This window comes from Lampetra planeri, chromosome 4 (genome assembly GCF_965212315.1).
Source record: "Lampetra planeri chromosome 4, kcLamPlan1.2.h2, whole genome shotgun sequence".
Classification (NCBI taxonomy): Eukaryota; Metazoa; Chordata; class Hyperoartia; order Petromyzontiformes; family Petromyzontidae; genus Lampetra; species Lampetra planeri.
Genome location: NC_136110.1, coordinates 31,872,025 through 31,892,775, shown reverse-complemented (window position 1 = coordinate 31,892,775; position 20,751 = coordinate 31,872,025). Strand labels below are relative to the sequence as shown.

Below are 20,751 nucleotides of genomic sequence, written 5' to 3'. Positions count from 1 at the left end.
ATGAACCCGCTCCACCCACGACCTTACGACCCCGCTCCACCCACGACCTTACGACCCCACGACCCCGCTGCACCCACGACCTTACGACCCCGCTCCACCCACGACCTTACGACCCCGCTCCACCCACGACCTTACAACCCCGCTCCACCCACGACCTTACGACCCCACGGCCCCGCTCCACCCACGACCATACGACCCCATGGCCCCTCTCCACCCGTCCGTGCCGTCTCGGTCGATCGTGGCGCTGTTACTGAACCAGGCTCCTCCTCACCCGCCCCCCCTCATCACCACCTCCTCCACCGCCGCCGCCGCCGCTGTTGTTGTGCTGGCCGGCGCTGCTCCCCGACGCCAGATCCTCGTCTTGCCCAGAGGAGCTCTCGAGCTGCGCGGCCAACAGGGGCAGGGTCAGCAGGGTCACGGTCACTCCACAGTGATGTCGCTCGCCATCGCTCGCCATCGCTCGGCATCGCTCGCCATCGCTCGGCATCGCTCGCCATCGCTCGGCATCGCTCGCCATCGCTCGGCATCGCTCGCCATCGTTTAGCAGTCACTTCGCATCACCTCGGAGAAAACCCATTCGTCGCGACATCACACGGGGAGAAGGAGACGGGACGGAGATGGGAGGAGACGGGAGACAGGACACCGCAGGGCATCGTCGGCGGAGGTGGCTCACCGCGTGTGCGAGAGGGAGCGGCGAGTTGGCCGGAGGGACCCGGTGCTTGAGGGGCTCCCCCCCGGCACAGCCCTCGCCCGCCCCGCGCGGCGACGGCGCCGCCAACCCCTCGTCCTGCACGCTGCCCACACGCACGCAAACAAGGACACAGATCCCCCGTATAGCCTTAACAGACTGTTGGGGCAAGTGCTGTTGGCGAGTAGCAACTGTGAAGGCCGGCACGGCGCACAAAGGGGTGGGTGGCCAACACCACGCCCGACCGCCTTTGTCTCCTTAGTGGCGATGTTTACACACTGCAACAGGTACTAATTTGAGGCTGAGTCGACCTCGGGGAGGCCCATGACCACTTCAGATAATCGTCACTGGTGTTGGCCGTGAGCGGGAATCGAACCTGGGTCGCCGGGTTCATAGCGCTAACCGCTACGCTACACGCGCACATACACGTGTACACGCCCACACATGTACACGCCCACACGCGTGCGTGCAGGTGTCCGTGTCCCGTACCAGTGGGGGGCTCCGGACCCCCCCAGATGACGCCGAGCGCTCGACGGCGCCAGGATGATGAGGTCGGGGGAGGGGGGCGATGGCAGCCCGTGGGGGGGGGGCTCCCACTCGCGCCGGCCCCCCCCACTCTGCCTTCTGATGGGATCTGTGGGGGGCAAGGGAGACGTGGGGGGGGGGGGGCAGGACAGAGAGGAAGAAGCAGGGGGGCTGTGCTCTTAACGAGGCTCACGCTGGGGTGAGACATAAACCTGGAGAGGGCGTAAGGGGGGCACCCCCCCCCCGCCAGTCCCCCGATGTCAGCTGCTCACCTCGATCTCGCGCCGCCGGGAAGAACCCGCCATCATCCTCGTCTCCACTGATGTCTGCGACAACAACAATGACATCCAACTACATCAACAAAGACTTCATCAACATCAACAACAATATCATCAACAACAACAATAACATCAATGGCGTGTGGGAGGCATGTGGGAGGGGTGAGTGTCACGCGAGTGACGCGTGCGTGTGGGTTACCCGAGTCAAGCTCCCGCACGAGTGACGTCATCGTGCTCGCGATGGAGTCGGCCGCCACGAGGAGATCGTTACAGAGATTCCTCCGGAACCCTGGCAACATCGTCAACATCATTATCATCGACACCATCATCGACACCATCATCGACACCATCATCGACACCGCCATCATCACCATCATCGACACCACCATCGTCACCGCCATCATCACTATCATCGACACCATCATCGACACCACCATCGTCACCGCCATCGACACCACCATCGACACCACCATCGTCACCATCATCATCAACATAATCCTTCTCAACACCACCATCACGATCACCACCAATATCAGCAATATGGCTGTAGGTAGTGATGTCTTGGGTGGCGAGTGATGCTCTATCTGTGTGTGACTCCGAGAGTGGTCACCCAGTGGGGAGTGTAGCGGTTAGCGCGCTGCGCTATGATCCTGGCAACCCGGGTTCGATTCCTGCTCACGTTCAACACCAGTGACGAATATGTGAACCGGTCCCGGGCCTCCCCTAGGTCGACTCAGCCTCAAATGAGTACCTGGTATGGACCATAAACATCGCCACTTGGAAGATAAAGGCGGCCGGGCGTGGTGCTGCCCACCCACTCCCTCGTGTACCGTGCCGACCTTCATCGGTGCTACTCGGAAACAGCACTTGCCCCGACAGTGTTGAGGCTATAGGGGGGATCTTTGGCTTTGACTTCATAGGTGCGACTCGCTAACAGCACTTGCCCCGACATAGTAGCTCATCGGATTCCTATAGATAAATATTGCAATTGTGAAAGGACGACAGGGGGGATGTGTTTGTCTTTGTAGTTGCTCACCCTGCGAGAAGGGCGGGGTGTGTGGGTCCCCCCCGGGGCTGGGGGGGGGGCTCCTGGGGGGTGTGGGCCGGCGAGGATCCGCACGAGGGGGTGCGGATCGGCGTGGGGATCGGCCGGCTCGCGGTGTGGCCGGGGGACGAGCGCGGGGACCCCGACCCCTGGGTCTGCGCACCGCACCGCGAAGAACCACACCGCACCACACATCGCCACACAGAACCACGCGGAACCACGCCACACACAGCACCACAATGCACCACGCAATACCGAACCACACCACACAGAACCGCACTGCATCGTATCAAGGTGCTACGGTGGTGTTGATGATGGTGTTGGTAGTGGTGCAGGTGGTGGTGGCGCTGGTGGTGGTGTTGGTGCTGTGGTGGCACTGGTGGTGGTGGTGCGGGCGGCACTGGTGTTGGTGGTGGTGTTGGTGGTGGTGCAGGTGGTGGTGGTGCAGGTGGTGGTGGTGCAGGTGGTGGTGGTGTAGGTGGTGGTGGTGCAGGTGGTGGTGCAGGTGGTGGTGGTGCAGGTGGTGGCAGTGCAGGTGGTGGTGCAGGTGGTGGTGGTGGTGGTGCAAGGGGAGTGGTAGTGTAGTTGTTAGAGCGCTGCGCTATAAACCCGGCGACCTGAGTTTGATTCCTGCTTACGGCCAACACCAGTGACGATTATCTGAACCGGTCCTGGGTCTCTCCTCGGTCGGCTCAGTCTCAAATGAGTACTTGCTGCGGTGTGTAAACATCGCCACTGGGGAGAGAGAGGCTGCCGTGCCTGGTGCTGACCACCCCACCCCCTCGTGTGCCGTGCCGGCCTTCATAGGTGCTGCTCGCTAACAGCACTTGCCCCAACAGTCTGTTGAGGCTACACGGGGAGATCTTTGTCTGTCGTTGGTGCAGGTGGTGGTGGTGCAGGTGGTGGTGGTGTTGGTGTTGGTGGTGGTGTTGGTGCAGGTGGTGGTGGTGTTGGTGCAGGTGGTGGTGGTGGTGCAGGTGGTGGTGGTGGTGGTGTTGGTGGTGGTGTTGGTGCAGGTGGTGGTGGTGTTGGTGCAGGTGGTGGTGGTGGTGTTGGTGTTGGTGGTGGTGTTGGTGCAGGTGGTGGTGGTGTTGGTGCAGGTGGTGGTGTTGGTGCAGGTGGTGGTGCAGGTGGTGGTGGTGGTGGTGCAGGTGGTGGTGGTGGTGCAGGTGGTAGTGGTGCAGGTGGTAGTGGTGTTGGTGCAGGTGGTAGTGGTGTTGGTGCAGGTGGTGCAGGTGGTGGTGTTGGTGGTGTTGGTGGTGGTGCAGGTGGTGGTGGTGGTGGTGCCCGTCACCTTGAGAAGCTTCATGAGGCTGTCGAGCTGCTGCACAAGCTCACGGCGGTTCTCCTGCAGCGCCGACATGCGGCGCTCCAACTCCTCCTTGCGCTGCCTGCAGAGCGGTGAGCGCAGTACACACACCACGTGACACGTAGTACACACACACAGTACACACAGGGTCCACACGGCACAGTACACACATCACGGTACGCGTAGTACACACACACGGTACACACAGGTTACACACGGTGCAGCACACACACCACGTGACACGTAGTACACACACAGTACACACACAGGGTACACACAGAGTACACACACCACGTGACACGTAGTACACACACACACGGTACACACAGGGTACACACTGCGGAGTAAAAGACGTGACTGTTACGGTGTGATGACAGATGATGATGAGCTGTGAAGAGGTGCGACGAGGCGAGGTGCGAGGGGGGTGCGGCGAGGAAGAGGGGCCCCCACCTGAGCAGGCGCAGCTCGGTGAGCAGGGCCGGGCTGTGGTGGTCGCGGTCGGGCGGCGCCGCCGGGGCCCGCGACGCCCGCTCGTGCTCCACACGCAGGCGCTGGATCTCCTGCAGGATCTCCCTGCGCCACCCACGGGCAACGCCGTTCGCCCACGTCAACGCCGCCGTCGCCAGCATCGGTAACATCGGCGGCACAATCATGGACGTCATCGACAACATCGATGGCACGATCATGGACATCATCGACATCATCAACATCGATGGCACGATCATCGACATCATCGACATCATCGACATCATCAACATTGATGGCACGATCTCGACATCATCGACATCATCAACACCATGGGAACCTCATTTGCCAGTAAAAATATGATAATTGGTTCTTTACCCTTCTATCTGGCAACAACACTGACACCTTTTTACAAGGAGTCATGTTTGCATAGACCGCAATACCTGCAGTCATAATACAAACAAAAGAACATAACTCTGATAATGTATGCACTGTCCTTGAAGTTGATGGATCCACACCCGAGACAGCTTTCCTTAGAGCCTAGTCTCACATGGGTTGGACCATATGACGCCAAAAGGCGCACAACCCATGTGAGACTAGGCTCTAAGGAAAGCTGTCTCGGGTGTGGACCAATCAACTTCAAGGACAGTGCACATTATCAGAGTTATGTTCTTTTGTTTGTATTATGACTGCAGGTATTGCGGTCTATGCAAACATGACTCCTTGTAAAAAGATGTCAGTTTTGTTGCCAGATAGAAGGGTAAAGAACCAATTATCATCATCAACACCATCGACAACATCGATGGCACGATCATCGACATCATCAACATCATCGACAACATCGATGGCACGATCATCGACATCATCGACATTATCAACATCGATGGCGCAATCATCGACATCATCGACATCGACAACATTGACAACGCGATCATCGACATCATCAACAACATCGATGGCACGATCATCGACATCATCGACATTGACAACATCAACTTTGGCAACATCAACGGCGTGATCAACATCATCGACATCGACAACGTCAACCGAACATCAAGATCATCGCTAGCATCAAGAACATCGTCAACATCACCACCAACCTTAACAACAGCAATAACATCAACATACTCTCGAGCATCAACAACATCAACAACATCACCGTCACCAACATCACAACCACCAGCGACAGGGAGGCCCATGTTCCGCCGCTCGCTCACCGATTGCGACTCTCCAACTCGGCGATGAGCTGCCGCTGATGTTTGTTGACGTCCATCGAGAGCGGAGAGATCTCCCCCGCAGCCAGAGCCCTCTGCGTAGACAGTACGTACAGTGAGCACAGTGTGTGCAGTGCGTACAGTGTGCACAATGTGTACAGTGCGTACAGTGTGCACAGTGTATGTGGTGCAGTATTCACAGGCGCGCAGTGTGTAGTTTGTACAGTGTGTGGTGTGTACAATGTGCAGTGCTTGCTGCCCTCGATCAGTGTGTCGCGCACAGTGTGTACAGTATGTGCGGTCCCACGGTGTGTGCAGTGTGCACAGTGCGTACAGTGTGTACAGTGTGCACAGTGCACGTGGTGCAGTATTCACAGTGTGCGGTGTGCACAGTGCGCAGTGTGTAATTTGTACAGTGTGTAGTGTGTACAATGTGCAGTGCTTGCTGCCCTCGATCAGTGTGTGTCGTGTACAGTGTGTACAGTATGTGCAGCCCCACGGTGTGTGCAGTGTGCACAGTGCGTACAGTGTGTACAGTGCACACTCTGGTACAATGTGCACAGCAGCACAGACTACGCACAGTGCCCAGCGCATGCCGTACACACACCACAGAACACAGTGGAGGTGATGCCGAGGCGGTGGCTGTGGTGGTGATATGGTTGTCGAGGTAGTTGTGGATGAGGTGGTTGTTGAGGTAGGTGTGGATGAGGTGGTTGTTGAGGTGGCTGTAGTAGTGTGTGCGGTTGTTGGTGTGTGGTTGTGCTGTGTGGTTGTGATGTGTTGTTGCGGTGGTGTGTGGTGTGCAGCGGTGTGCGATTGCGCGTGGTTGTCCTCACGTTGTCCTCGGCTGCCAGCCGTGCCGCGTACCGCGCGATGAGGTGGTGCTCGTCATCAGAGCGGCCCGGGCTCTCGGCCATTAACACGGAGCTGCGAATGCAGATGAGAGTGAGACACGGGGACACGGACAGAGGTGCGGGGACACGGTAGAGACATGGATGGAGACACAGAAGACAGGCAAAGAGAGAGACACGGTCAGAGAAAGACGACACGCGGAGAAACGGACAGATGGACAGAAACACGAGGGTGTGCACAGGGAGGAGGCATAGTCGTCCCAAAGGAACACGGTGAATATGGGCGACTGCCCTGGGCCCCGCGCTCTGGGGGGCTTCTCGCTTCGACGTCACTGTCAGATGTAACACTCCCGGTTTAGTTTGAAGGCGGCGGGGGACCCATGCGGCGTGAGTTGCCCCGGGCTCCGCACCCCCCCTATGGACGGCCCTGGGAGGAAGCTAAACTATTTAATATTTTACCAGGTGAGACCTGCTGAGCTATGTAGTTCTTTTTCAAAAGCAACCTGGACACAAATGATAGCTGAACGAAGTGGCTTATCACGTGGAATTGTATAACAGCCAAATACTCCGACTCCAGGCCACTCAATGTGGAAAGAAAAACCGGAGGACCCGGAGAAAATCCACGCAAACTCCAAATAGGGTTGGGATCCAACCCGCGACCTCCTGCATAGCAGGCGAGGTAGTTAACATCTCCTAGCCACCGTGACGCCACGGGCACCGTGGCACTGACCTGCGGTTTGAGGAAGGGACGACTCCGTCCATCGCACTGGAGTGGGACCAGGGGAGGCTGCGGGAAGGAGAGGGGGGTGGGACACAGTTGTAGACAAGATCGAGTGTATGTGTCTGTGTGTACGTGTGTGTATGTGTGTACGTGTGTGTACGTGTGTGTATGTGTGTACGTGTGTGTACGTGTGTGTACGTGTGTGTACGTGTGTGTATGTGTGTACGTGTGTGTACGTGTGTGTACGTGTGTGTATGTGTGTACGTGTGTGTACGTGTGTGTACGTGTGTGTATGTGTGTGTACGGGGAGCGGTAGTGTAGCGGTTAGCGCTACGCTGCGCTACAAACCCGGCGACCCCGATTTCGATTTCTGCTCACGGCCACCAACACCCAGTGACAATTAAATTATCTGAATCGGTCCTGGGCCTCCCCTAGGTCGACTCGGCCTCAAATGAGTAGCTGCTGTGGCATGTAGTAAACTACGCCACTGCGGAGACAAAGGCAACCGGGTGTGGTGCTGTCCGCCCACCCCACGTGTGCCGTGCCGGCCTTCAAAGGTGCTACTCGCTAAAAGCACTTGACCCAATAGCCTGTTAAGGGCTACACGGGGGATCTTTGTCTTTGTGATGTGCAGCCACACCCGACGTGCGTGGTCTCCGCGCCGTTGTCCGGAGACTCTGGGTACAAGGCGTGGGAATTCTCACGGCCGGACACGCAGCCCAGCGTCTTTGAGATGGCAGCTCCCAGCTTCTTAGCCGGGGATTTCTGCAGACACGAGAGAGAGAGAGACACGGCGAGATGCACATCTGTGCTCCATCATCCTGGTCAAGGCGACAGGCCAGGGCTTTGGGTTGTTCTATCAGCATTGATATACGGTGCTTTTTCTGGAAGACTATGCTGTTTTTTCCTGGATTTTTATGTTTGCGCGTAGTCACTTTAAGATGTTTTCTTGTTCATGTTTTTGTTTGTTGCGGTTGCACCCGATTAAAGAGCTGAATGGCTCACAGGGTTCTACCAAATAAATGACATGAAACTGAAACGTTGCTCACAATTGTTAAGAACCTTCATGACGCCAAGTGGCCTGGAGTCAGAGCCATTCCCCTTTTGCTTTGCTCTGAGACGGGGATGTCCTCTTGGCCCCACGCTATTGAACGCGTTCATTATTTTTAACCTTCAATGGCCGTACCGGTGGAATGTTTTGGTACGGGAGGATTCTGAGCCGAGTGGCCTTGCCAGTGACTGGCACTCGTGGTGTCACAGCAACGAGCGGAGCACCAGGCGGCTAAATCGGAGCGAGGTGCCACAGTGGGGTGCATGGGTGGTGCATCTGCCAGCCAACTCTGGTCAACCCACGGGCACCTGGGTCTGTCCCGAGAACCCCCCCCCCCCCTTCCCCCCCGCCAGAAGCGAGCTGCCTTTCACACTCAACGCGCTGCCCTCAAAAGTGCACCTAGCCTGGCGCGAGCGCGGGGCGGTAGCGTCGCCGCCACCGCCGCTGCTGCTGCTGCTGCTGCGTACCCAGGAGGTGTACTCCTTCATCTGGTGCTGGTTCGAGTGGGTGCTGCTCGCCTGGCCCCTCCAGAAGCAGTCCTGGCACAGCTGGTAGCTGCGGCACTGCTGGCAGCGGTAGCGGAAGCCCAGCATACTCTCGCTGTGGCAGAACGAGCACTCCACCGGGTGGAACACTGCGCGCGCGCACGGCGCCACGAACAACCGCCGAGTGGACGGTGGCGTCAATGACAATGACGACGGCCACGAAATCGAGCGGTGACATCGACCGCGACGACATCCGTAACGTCGACAATTCAATGCCGACATGACCGCCACTAAAGGACACGCACCACCACAAACCACCACTACCAAACAATACACCACCACCAAACAGCACGCACTGCCACCACCACTCCGCCACCACCACTACCAAACAGCACACACTACTATCACCGCCACCATCACCACGACCAAACGAGACATACCACCACCATCGTCACCACGTTCTCGGCTTGGGATTGCAGTACCAATCTTGGCGCTGGAGAGAGTGTTGGGGGGGGCGTTACCGCCCCCCAATATGGAGACGAAGGTTTGGTGGGGGGGGGGGGGGGAGGTTACCATTCTCGGCGCTGCAGAGGCGGTGTATAAGGGGGAGCCACGCAAGGCACTGGGGGGGCGGCTCCGACATGAGGGCGTCCAGGAAGATGCTCTGGGTCACACGCTGCTGCGGGTACGGGCGGGGAGACACGCGGGGAGACACGCAGTGAGACACGGGGAGACACGCGGGGAGACACGCGGTGAGACAAATGAGACACAGGAAGCAGGCCACAGAGTGGGAGACGCGGATTGGGGGGGAGCCAGGATCGGTGGGCTAGCCGAGTGAACCGGCGGCGACGGTGGCGACGACGCACGGGGTTGGGGAAGCAGGCGCGCGCCGTCTGCGCGTTGTAGCCGAAGGACGGGCCCTCGAACACGGCGGTGGGCAGCGCCAGCACGTCCTGCAGGAAGCGGTCGAAGCGGCTCCACATCAGCACCCCCGAGCCGTCGGACAGCTCCGAGAAGAGATCTGCGGAAAACGGGACACAGCGGCGGCACGGGGGGGTTGGGGGGTGCGCGACACGGGGGGCGATGTGTCCCCTCCGAAGGGGGGATGCGAGCGGGAGAGGGAGGGACACAGGGGACCCGGGCTCCCCCACGCCCCCCCCCCCCCCCCGTGATCTCCGAGTCGTGTGAACTCACATCGAAGCTTGTCCACGATCTTGCCTCCGCACATCGTGGCCAGGGTGACCTTCACGGAAAACGTCGTCACCTTCTCGAGGCCCTCGCTGCGCGGGCCACGTGCGTGTCCACACACAGAAAAGACAAAGATCCCCCGTGTACCCTTTACAGACTGTTGGGGCAAGTGCTGCTAGCGAGCACCTATGAAGGCCAGCACGGCACACGAGGGGGTGGGTGGCCAGCACCACGCCCGATCGCCTTTGTCTCACCAGTGGCGATGTTTACATGCCGCACCAGGTATTCATTTGAGGCTTAGTCGACCTAGGGGAGTCCCAGGACTAGTCGTGTTGGCCACGAGCGAGAATCGAACTCGGGTTGCTGGATTCGTAGCGCCGCGCACTAACCACTACACTACCGCTCCCCATACAATGCACACACCACACACTCGCGTACAGACGCACGCACAAGTACACACACACGTACGCACAGCTCTCCCCCGTGCTGCACACCCGTCACGGGGGTGGGAACCACTGGGTGGAGCACCCACACCCCCACCCTCCACCCCCCCACCACCCACCCTCCACCTCCTCCACCCCCCACCCAACCCTCCCCCCACCCCCCACCCAACCCTCCCCCACCCTCCAACTCCCCCACCCCCCACCCAACCCTCCCCCATCCCCCACCCTCCACCTCCCCCACCCCCCACCCTCCACCTCCCCCACCCCCCACCCAACCCTCCCCCACCCCCACCCTCCACCTCCCCCACCCCCCACCCCCCACCCAACCCTCCCCCACCCTCCACCTCCCCCACCCTCCACGTCCCCCACCCCCCACCCTCCACCACCCCCCACCCAACCCTCCCCCACCCCCCACCCTCCACCTCCCCCACCCCCCACCCAACCCTCCCCCATCCCCCACCCCAACCCTCCCCCACCCTCCACCTCCCCCACCCCCCACCCTCCACCTCCCCCACCCCCCACCCAACCCTCCCCCACCCTCCCCCACCCCCCACTCAACCCTCCCCCACCCTCCACCTCCCCCACCCCCCACCCTCCACCTCCCCCACCCTCCACCTCCCCCACCCCCCCACCCTCCACCTCCCCCATCCCCCACCCTCCACCTCCCCCACCCCCCAACCCCCCCCCCCCCCGGCTGACCTGTCGATCGCGGCGAGCAGGAAGGAGAGCAGCAGGCCTGAGCAGGCCTCGGCCGACAGCTGCTGCTGGGAGGAGAGCTTCTTGTTGAGCTGCACGTAGAGGGCTTCTTGTTGAGCTGCACGTAGAGGGACAGCACCAGCCGCTCCAGCTGGGCCACCGACATGTCCACGCCAACGCCGCCGACGCCACCGCCGACGCCACCGCTGACGCCACCATCGCCGACGCCACCGCCGCCGCTGCCGGAGGGGGCCATGGCTCCGGTGGTCACCGTGCCGTCTGCGCGGCCCGCCAGGCCCTGCTCCCGGAACACCTCCAGCAGGCTCCACGTGTCCACCAGGTGGACTGCGGGCGGCGTGGCGGGCGGGTGGGCGGGCGGGGGGACGAGACGCAACGTGTGGGGGTCACAGCACGAGTGGGGGTGGTGGTGGTGTGGAGGTGGTGGTGGTGGTGTGGAGGTGGTGGTGGTGGGCCTCTTATAGGTCATTGATGGTGGCGATGACGTGATAGAGGGGCGGTGTTGATTGGGGTCCGATGGTGACAAGGTGGGAACGTTGAGGTGACGATGGAGGAGGTGGCGGTTGCTGCACTCACGGCTGCACCTCTTCTGCACGAAGCGCAGCTTGCAGGCGGCGCGGTACGTGGACAGGCGGATCGCGTCGAAATTCTGGGCTCCTGAGGACGGAGAGCACACGCGGTGCCACGTGGTGTTACATTGTGCGACGAGGTGTCACGTGGTGCTGTGTGGTGGTGTCACGTGGTGCTGTGTGGTGGTGCCACGTGGTGATGTGTGGTGTCACGTGGTGGTCTGTTGTGCTGTACTATGCGCCTCGGCTCTCGTACGCATCTCGGTGAAAAGTTGCCTTCGGTCGGCCATGATGACCGGGGTTGGCTCCGCTCCACCTCACTGCAACAACAGCAACAACAACTCAATCCACAACTCACAACCACAGCACACACTCGCAGCCACAGCCCACATTCACAATCACAACCCACACTCACAACCACAATCCACACTCACACAACCACAATCCACACAACCACAATCCAGAAGCCACACAACGACAACGCAAACTCAACCACAATCCAAAACTGACCCCCAAATCCTGTTTTGGGGGTCAATTCAGCCCATCATCCCTCCAGGGTCGATCAAATGAATACCACTTTGTTCTAGGGAAAGCCAACTCGTTCGTTGTCCTATGGATAGATTCACCCCGGCCATAGTAATGTGACATTTCCACCCCTGGCTCACCACACAGCTGAGGGCTATAAACAGGAGCTGAACACCGATGCCTCGACGTTCAACTTGAGCAGCAGCAGCAGCGGGGGACCGCTGAGACGTTTGACTTCGCTAACAGAGGACTCTGACAGTTGTGTTTCAAGCGGTATGATGCACAGAGGAGCATGCTGACAATTGTGTTTCAAGTGGTATGCAGAAGACTATGCTGAATATAAACTACAAGACATCGTCAGGGCCAAAGCCAAGAGATGACGATGCCACCACAACCCTCCTGGGGCGCCGCGGTAGCTAGATGTTAACTCCCTCGCCTGGTATGCAGGAGGTCGTCGTAGGTTCGATCCCAACCCTGACGCTTGCTACATATTTTGAGTTTGCATGTATCTCTCTCCCCGTGGTCGCGTGGATTTTCCTCCGGGTCGTCCGGTTTTCCCCTCCACATTTAGAAAAGTGCGTTTGGAGTATTTGGCTGCTAGAAACATCCACGTGGTGATGACCCACTTCAATGGGCTATCATTCATGGGCAGGTCGCTTCTGAAAAGGAGCTACAGCATATCGCTCAGTGGGCCTTACCTGGCACAACGAATAGTTTAGTTTAACAGCGTTCTACTCTCAGCAAGTCCCTCTGCCACTGCAACCTCTCCCGAGCGCGACGTGCCGTCCCACTACAGCAGCAAAGTTGCCAGCAACCGACACTCAGATTCACTTGGGGAAGCTTCTGTTCTTCAGACCCCGAGTGTCCAGCCTAAGGCCGCCAACAGCTGCGTTGCTCCAGCCTCAGCCCTATCTAACAAACCATTTGGTGACGCTGATTCTGCGTTGGCAGTGGTGCACGAAGCGCAATTAACATCAACAAACAGTCAACACAACACTCGTCAATAGCAACACGGTGTGTGGCCTCAGAAGATGCAACTGCATGCTTATTATAGGCGACGTTTAGGGCAACGGCCCTTATGGTGCATAGAGAGAGATCAGAGCGGTCCCGGGCCCCTGTCTGTGTGCTATGGTGAGGGCTCGAGTCGTGACTAGGGCTGGGGTTAGGGTGAGAGTCTTGACTAGGGCTGGGGTTAGGGTGAGAGTCTTGACTAGAGCTGGGGTTAGGGTGAGAGTCGTGACTAGGGCTGGGGTTAGGGTGAGACTTAGGGTGAGAGTCGTGACTAGGGCTGGGGTTAGGGTGAGAGTCTTGACTAGGGCTGGGGTTAGGGTGAGAGTCGTGACTAGGGCTGGGGTTAGGGTGAGAGTCTTGACTAGGGCTGGGGTTAGGGTGAGAGTCTTGACTAGGGCTGGGGTTAGGGTGAGAGTCGTGACTAGGGCTGGGGTTAGGGTGAGAGTCTTGACTAGGGCTGGGGTTAGGGTGAGAGTCGTGACTAGAGCTGGGGTTAGGGTGAGAGTCGTGACTAGAGCTGGGGTTAGGGTGAGAGTCTTGACTAGGGCTGGGGTTAGGGTGAGAGTCGTGACTAGAGCTGGGGTTAGGGTGAGAGTCGTGACTAGAGCTGGGGTTAGGGTGAGAGTCGTGACTAGGGCTGGGGTTAGGGTGAGAGTCGTGACTAGAGCTGGGGTTAGGGTGAGAGTCGTGACTAGAGCTGGGGTTAGGGTGAGAGTCGTGACTAGGGCTGGGGTTAGGGTGAGAGTCTTGACTAGGGCTGGGGTTAGGGTGAGAGTCGTGACTAGAGCTGGGGTTAGGGTGAGAGTCGTGACTAGAGCTGGGGTTAGGGTGAGAGTCGTGACTAGAGCTGGGGTTAGGGTGAGAGTCGTGACTAGAGCTGGGGTTAGGGTGAGAGTCGTGACTAGAGCTGGGGTTAGGGTGAGAGTCTTGACTAGGGCTGGGGTTAGGGTGAGAGTCTTGACTAGGGCTGGGGTTAGGGTGAGAGTCGTGACTAGGGCTGGGGTTAGGGTGAGAGTCGTGACTAGAGCTGGGGTTAGGGTGAGAGTCGTGACTAGAGCTGGGGTTAGGGTGAGAGTCGTGACTAGAGCTGGGGTTAGGGTGAGAGTCGTGACTAGAGCTGGGGTTAGGGTGAGAGTCGTGACTAGAGCTGGGGTTAGGGTGAGAGTCTTGACTAGGGCTGGGGTTAGGGTGAGAGTCTTGACTAGGGCTGGGGTTAGGGTGAGAGTCGTGACTAGGGCTGGGGTTAGGGTGAGAGTCGTGACTAGAGCTGGGGTTAGGGTGAGAGTCGTGACTAGAGCTGGGGTTAGGGTGAGAGTCGTGACTAGAGCTGGGGTTAGGGTGAGAGTCGTGACTAGAGCTGGGGTTAGGGTGAGAGTCGTGACTAGAGCTGGGGTTAGGGTGAGAGTCTTGACTAGGGCTGGGGTTAGGGTGAGAGTCTTGACTAGGGCTGGGGTTAGGGTGAGAGTCGTGACTAGGGCTGGGGTTAGGGTGAGAGTCGTGACTAGAGCTGGGGTTAGGGTGAGAGTCGTGACTAGAGCTGGGGTTAGGGTGAGAGTCGTGACTAGAGCTGGGGTTAGGGTGAGAGTCGTGACTAGAGCTGGGGTTAGGGTGAGAGTCGTGACTAGAGCTGGGGTTAGGGTGAGAGTCGTGACTAGAGCTGGGGTTAGGGTGAGAGTCGTGACTAGAGCTGGGGTTAGGGTGAGAGTCGTGACTAGGGCTGGGGTTAGGGTGAGAGTCGTGACTAGAGCTGGGGTTAGGGTGAGAGTCGTGACTAGAGCTGGGGTTAGGGTGAGAGTCGTGACTAGAGCTGGGGTTAGGGTGAGAGTCGTGACTAGAGCTGGGGTTAGGGTGAGAGTCTTGACTAGGGCTGGGGTTAGGGTGAGAGTCGTGACTAGAGCTGGGGTTAGGGTGAGAGTCGTGACTAGAGCTGGGGTTAGGGTGAGAGTCGTGACTAGGGCTGGGGTTAGGGTGAGAGTCGTGACTAGAGCTGGGGTTAGGGTGAGAGTCGTGACTAGAGCTGGGGTTAGGGTGAGAGTCGTGACTAGGGCTGGGGTTAGGGTGAGAGTCTTGACTAGGGCTGGGGTTAGGGTGAGAGTCGTGACTAGAGCTGGGGTTAGGGTGAGAGTCGTGACTAGAGCTGGGGTTAGGGTGAGAGTCGTGACTAGAGCTGGGGTTAGGGTGAGAGTCGTGACTAGAGCTGGGGTTAGGGTGAGAGTCGTGACTAGAGCTGGGGTTAGGGTGAGAGTCTTGACTAGGGCTGGGGTTAGGGTGAGAGTCTTGACTAGGGCTGGGGTTAGGGTGAGAGTCGTGACTAGGGCTGGGGTTAGGGTGAGAGTCGTGACTAGAGCTGGGGTTAGGGTGAGAGTCGTGACTAGAGCTGGGGTTAGGGTGAGAGTCGTGACTAGAGCTGGGGTTAGGGTGAGAGTCGTGACTAGAGCTGGGGTTAGGGTGAGAGTCGTGACTAGAGCTGGGGTTAGGGTGAGAGTCTTGACTAGGGCTGGGGTTAGGGTGAGAGTCTTGACTAGGGCTGGGGTTAGGGTGAGAGTCGTGACTAGGGCTGGGGTTAGGGTGAGAGTCGTGACTAGAGCTGGGGTTAGGGTGAGAGTCGTGACTAGAGCTGGGGTTAGGGTGAGAGTCGTGACTAGAGCTGGGGTTAGGGTGAGAGTCGTGACTAGAGCTGGGGTTAGGGTGAGAGTCGTGACTAGAGCTGGGGTTAGGGTGAGAGTCGTGACTAGAGCTGGGGTTAGGGTGAGAGTCGTGACTAGAGCTGGGGTTAGGGTGAGAGTCGTGACTAGGGCTGGGGTTAGGGTGAGAGTCGTGACTAGAGCTGGGGTTAGGGTGAGAGTCGTGACTAGAGCTGGGGTTAGGGTGAGAGTCGTGACTAGAGCTGGGGTTAGGGTGAGAGTCTTGACTAGGGCTGGGGTTAGGGTGAGAGTCTTGACTAGGGCTGGGGTTAGGGTGAGAGTCGTGACTAGAGCTGGGGTTAGGGTGAGAGTCTTGACTAGGGCTGGGGTTAGGGTGAGAGTCGTGACTAGAGCTGGGGTTAGGGTGAGAGTCGTGACTAGAGCTGGGGTTAGGGTGAGAGTCGTGACTAGGGCTGGGGTTAGGGTGAGAGTCGTGACTAGAGCTGGGGTTAGGGTGAGAGTCTTGACTAGGGCTGGGGTTAGGGTGAGAGTCGTGACTAGAGCTGGGGTTAGGGTGAGAGTCGTGACTAGAGCTGGGGTTAGGGTGAGAGTCTTGACTAGGGCTGGGGTTAGGGTGAGAGTCGTGACTAGAGCTGGGGTTAGGGTGAGAGTCGTGACTAGAGCTGGGGTTAGGGTGAGAGTCTTGACTAGGGCTGGGGTTAGGGTGAGAGTCTTGACTAGGGCTGGGGTTAGGGTGAGAGTCTTGACTAGAGCTGGGGTTAGGGTGAGAGTCGTGACTAGAGCTGGGGTTAGGGTGAGAGTCGTGACTAGGGCTGGGGTTAGGGTGAGAGTCGTGACTAGAGCTGGGGTTAGGGTGAGAGTCGTGACTAGAGCTGGGGTTAGGGTGAGAGTCGTGACTAGAGCTGGGGTTAGGGTGAGAGTCGTGACTAGGGCTGGGGATAGGGTGAGAGTCTTGACTAGGGCTGGGGTTAGGGTGAGAGTCGTGACTAGAGCTGGGGTTAGGGTGAGAGTCGTGACTAGAGCTGGGGTTAGGGTGAGAGTCGTGACTAGAGCTGGGGTTAGGGTGAGAGTCGTGACTAGAGCTGGGGTTAGGGTGAGAGTCGTGACTAGAGCTGGGGTTAGGGTGAGAGTCTTGACTAGGGCTGGGGTTAGGGTGAGAGTCTTGACTAGGGCTGGGGTTAGGGTGAGAGTCGTGACTAGGGCTGGGGTTAGGGTGAGAGTCGTGACTAGAGCTGGGGTTAGGGTGAGAGTCGTGACTAGAGCTGGGGTTAGGGTGAGAGTCGTGACTAGAGCTGGGGTTAGGGTGAGAGTCGTGACTAGAGCTGGGGTTAGGGTGAGAGTCGTGACTAGAGCTGGGGTTAGGGTGAGAGTCTTGACTAGGGCTGGGGTTAGGGTGAGAGTCTTGACTAGGGCTGGGGTTAGGGTGAGAGTCGTGACTAGGGCTGGGGTTAGGGTGAGAGTCGTGACTAGAGCTGGGGTTAGGGTGAGAGTCGTGACTAGAGCTGGGGTTAGGGTGAGAGTCGTGACTAGAGCTGGGGTTAGGGTGAGAGTCGTGACTAGAGCTGGGGTTAGGGTGAGAGTCGTGACTAGAGCTGGGGTTAGGGTGAGAGTCGTGACTAGAGCTGGGGTTAGGGTGAGAGTCGTGACTAGAGCTGGGGTTAGGGTGAGAGTCGTGACTAGAGCTGGGGTTAGGGTGAGAGTCGTGACTAGAGCTGGGGTTAGGGTGAGAGTCGTGACTAGGGCTGGGGTTAGGGTGAGAGTCTTGACTAGGGCTGGGGTTAGGGTGAGAGTCGTGACTAGGGCTGGGGTTAGGGTGAGAGTCGTGACTAGAGCTGGGGTTAGGGTGAGAGTCGTGACTAGAGCTGGGGTTAGGGTGAGAGTCGTGACTAGAGCTGGGGTTAGGGTGAGAGTCTTGACTAGGGCTGGGGTTAGGGTGAGAGTCTTGACTAGGGCTGGGGTTAGGGTGAGAGTCGTGACTAGGGCTGGGGTTAGGGTGAGAGTCGTGACTAGAGCTGGGGTTAGGGTGAGAGTCGTGACTAGAGCTGGGGTTAGGGTGAGAGTCGTGACTAGAGCTGGGGTTAGGGTGAGAGTCGTGACTAGAGCTGGGGTTAGGGTGAGAGCCGTGACTAGAGCTGGGGTTAGGGTGAGAGTCGTGACTAGAGCTGGGGTTAGGGTGAGAGTCGTGACTAGAGCTGGGGTTAGGGTGAGAGTCGTGACTAGAGCTGGGGTTAGGGTGAGAGTCTTGACTAGGGCTGGGGTTAGGGTGAGAGTCTTGACTAGGGCTGGGGTTAGGGTGAGAGTCGTGACTAGGGCTGGGGTTAGGGTGAGAGTCGTGACTAGAGCTGGGGTTAGGGTGAGAGTCGTGACTAGAGCTGGGGTTAGGGTGAGAGTCGTGACTAGAGCTGGGGTTAGGGTGAGAGTCGTGACTAGAGCTGGGGTTAGGGTGAGAGTCGTGACTAGATCTGGGGTTAGGGTGAGAGTCGTGACTAGAGCTGGGGTTAGGGTGAGAGTCGTGACTAGAGCTGGGGTTAGGGTGAGAGTCTTGACTAGGGCTGGGGTTAGGGTGAGTCTTAGGGGCTAGAGGCGTCACTAGGGCTGGGGTTAGGGTGAGAGTCTTGACTAGGGCTGGGGTTAGGGTGAGAGTCGTGACTAGGGCTGGGGTTAGGGTGAGAGTCGTGACTAGAGCTGGGGTTAGGGTGAGAGTCGTGACTAGAGCTGGGGTTAGGGTGAGAGTCGTGACTAGAGCTGGGGTTAGGGTGAGAGTCTTGACTAGGGCTGGGGTTAGGGTGAGAGTCTTGACTAGGGCTGGGGTTATGGTGAGAGTCGTGACTAGGGCTGGGGTTAGGGTGAGAGTCGTGACTAGAGCTGGGGTTAGGGTGAGAGTCGTGACTAGAGCTGGGGTTAGGGTGAGAGTCGTGACTAGAGCTGGGGTTAGGGTGAGAGTCGTGACTAGAGTTGGGGTTAGGGTGAGAGTCGTGACTAGAGCTGGGGTTATGGTGAGAGTCGTGACTAGAGCTGGGGTTAGGGTGAGAGTCGTGACTAGAGCTGGGGTTAGGGTGAGAGTCGTGACTAGAGCTGGGGTTAGGGTGAGAGTCGTGACTAGAGCTGGGGTTAGGGTGAGAGTCGTGACTAGGGCTGGGGTTAGGGTGAGAGTCTTGACTAGGGCTGGGGTTAGGGTGAGAGTCGTGACTAGGGCTGGGGTTAGGGTGAGAGTCGTGACTAGAGCTGGGGTTAGGGTGAGAGTCGTGACTAGAGCTGGGGTTAGGGTGAGAGTCGTGACTAGAGCTGGGGTTAGGGTGAGAGTCTTGACTAGGGCTGGGGTTAGGGTGAGAGTCTTGACTAGGGCTGGGGTTAGGGTGAGAGTCGTGACTAGGGCTGGGGTTAGGGTGAGAGTCGTGACTAGAGCTGGGGTTAGGGTGAGAGTCGTGACTAGAGCTGGGGTTAGGGTGAGAGTCGTGACTAGAGCTGGGGTTAGGGTGAGAGTCGTGACTAGAGCTGGGGTTAGGGTGAGAGTCGTGACTAGAGCTGGGGTTAGGGTGAGAGTCATGACTAGAGCTGGGGTTAGGGTGAGAGTCGTGACTAGAGCTGGGGTTAGGGTGAGAGTCGTGACTAGAGCTGGGGTTAGGGTGAGAGTCTTGACTAGGGCTGGGGTTAGGGTGAGAGTCTTGACTAGGGCTGGGGTTAGGGTGAGAGTCGTGACTAGGGCTGGGGTTAGGGTGAGAGTCGTGACTAGAGCTGGGGTTAGGGTGAGAGTCGTGACTAGAGCTGGGGTTAGGGTGAGAGTCGTGACTAGAGCTGGGGTTAGGGTGAGAGTCGTGACTAGAGCTGGGGTTAGGGTGAGAGTCGTGACTAGAGCTGGGGTTAGGGTGAGAGTCGTGACTAGAGCTGGGGTTAGGGTGAGAGTCGTGACTAGAGCTGGGGTTAGGGTGAGAGTCTTGACTAGGGCTGGGGTTAGGGTGAGTCTTAGGGGCTAGAGGCGTCACTAGGGCTGGGGTTAGGGTGAGAGTCTTGACTAGGGCTGGGGTTAGGGTGAGAGTCTTGACTAGGGCTGGGGTTAGGGTGAGAGTCGTGACTAGGGCTGGGGTTAGGGTGAGAGTCGTGACTAGAGCTGGGGTTAGGGTGAGAGTCGTGACTAGAGCTGGGGTTAGGGTGAGAGTCGTGACTAGAGCTGGGGTTAGGGTGAGAGTCGTGACTAGAGCTGGGGTTAGGGTGAGAGTCGTGACTAGAGCTGGGGTTAGGGTGAGAGTCGTGACTAGAGCTGGGGTTAGGGTGAGAGTCGTGACTAGAGCTGGGGTTAGGGTGAGAGTCTTGACTAGGGCTGGGGTCAGGGTGAGTCTTAGGGGCTAGAGGCGTCACTAGGGCTGGGGTTAGGGTGAGAGTCTTGACTAGGGCTGGGGTTAGGGTGGGACTTAGGGTGAGAGTCGTGACTAGAGCTGGGGTTAGGGTGAGAGTCGTGACTAGAGCTGGGGTTAGGGTGAGAGTCGTGACTAGAGCTGGGGTTAGGGTGAGAGTCGTGACTAGAGCTGGGGTTAGGGTGAGAGTCGTGACTAGAGCTGGGGTTAGGGTGAGAGTCTTGACTAGGGCTGGGGTTAGGGTGAGTCTTAGGGGCTAGAGGCGTCACTAGGGCTGGGGTTAGGGTGAGAGTCTTGACTAGGGCTGGGGTTAGGGTGGGACTTAGGGTGAGAGTCGTGACTAGAGCTGGGGTTAGGGTGAGAGTCGTGACTAGAGCTGGGGTTAGGGTGAGAGTCGTGACTAGAGCTGGGGTTAGGGTGAGAGTCGTGACTAGAGCTGGGGTTAGGGTGAGAGTCGTGACTAGAGCTGGGGTTAGGGTGAGAGTCTTGACTAGGGCTGGGGTTAGGGTGAGTCTTAGGGGCTAGAGGCGTCACTAGGGCTGGGGTTAGGGTGAGAGTCTTGACTAGGGCTGGGGTTAGGGTGAGAGTCTTGACTAGGGCTGGGGTTAGGGTGAGAGTCGTGACTAGGGCTGGGGTTAGGGTGAGAGTCGTGACTAGAGCTGGGGTTAGGGT

At 58.5% G+C, this 20,751-nt stretch overlaps 1 protein-coding gene across 1 annotated transcript in view; it reads right to left on the bottom strand.

Annotated features, from left to right (window-relative positions):
• Positions 1–247: 247 nt before the first annotated feature.
• Positions 248–20,751, bottom strand: part of LOC144717958 (dystrobrevin beta-like) — a 32,420-nt gene continuing 11,916 nt past the window's right edge. The window contains 21 exon segments of the mRNA XM_078593801.1: positions 248–382; positions 674–794; positions 1,178–1,322; positions 1,486–1,539; positions 1,691–1,780; positions 2,528–2,576; positions 2,578–2,691; positions 3,831–3,927; positions 4,296–4,418; positions 5,528–5,619; positions 6,361–6,451; positions 7,106–7,162; positions 7,737–7,861; positions 8,615–8,781; positions 9,206–9,311; positions 9,499–9,653; positions 9,827–9,912; positions 10,963–11,051; positions 11,084–11,304; positions 11,554–11,634; positions 11,803–11,866. Coding sequence (XP_078449927.1) covers positions 248–382; positions 674–794; positions 1,178–1,322; positions 1,486–1,539; positions 1,691–1,780; positions 2,528–2,576; positions 2,578–2,691; positions 3,831–3,927; positions 4,296–4,418; positions 5,528–5,619; positions 6,361–6,451; positions 7,106–7,162; positions 7,737–7,861; positions 8,615–8,781; positions 9,206–9,311; positions 9,499–9,653; positions 9,827–9,912; positions 10,963–11,051; positions 11,084–11,304; positions 11,554–11,634; positions 11,803–11,836 — 2,232 coding nt within the window. The 5' untranslated portion in view covers positions 11,837–11,866.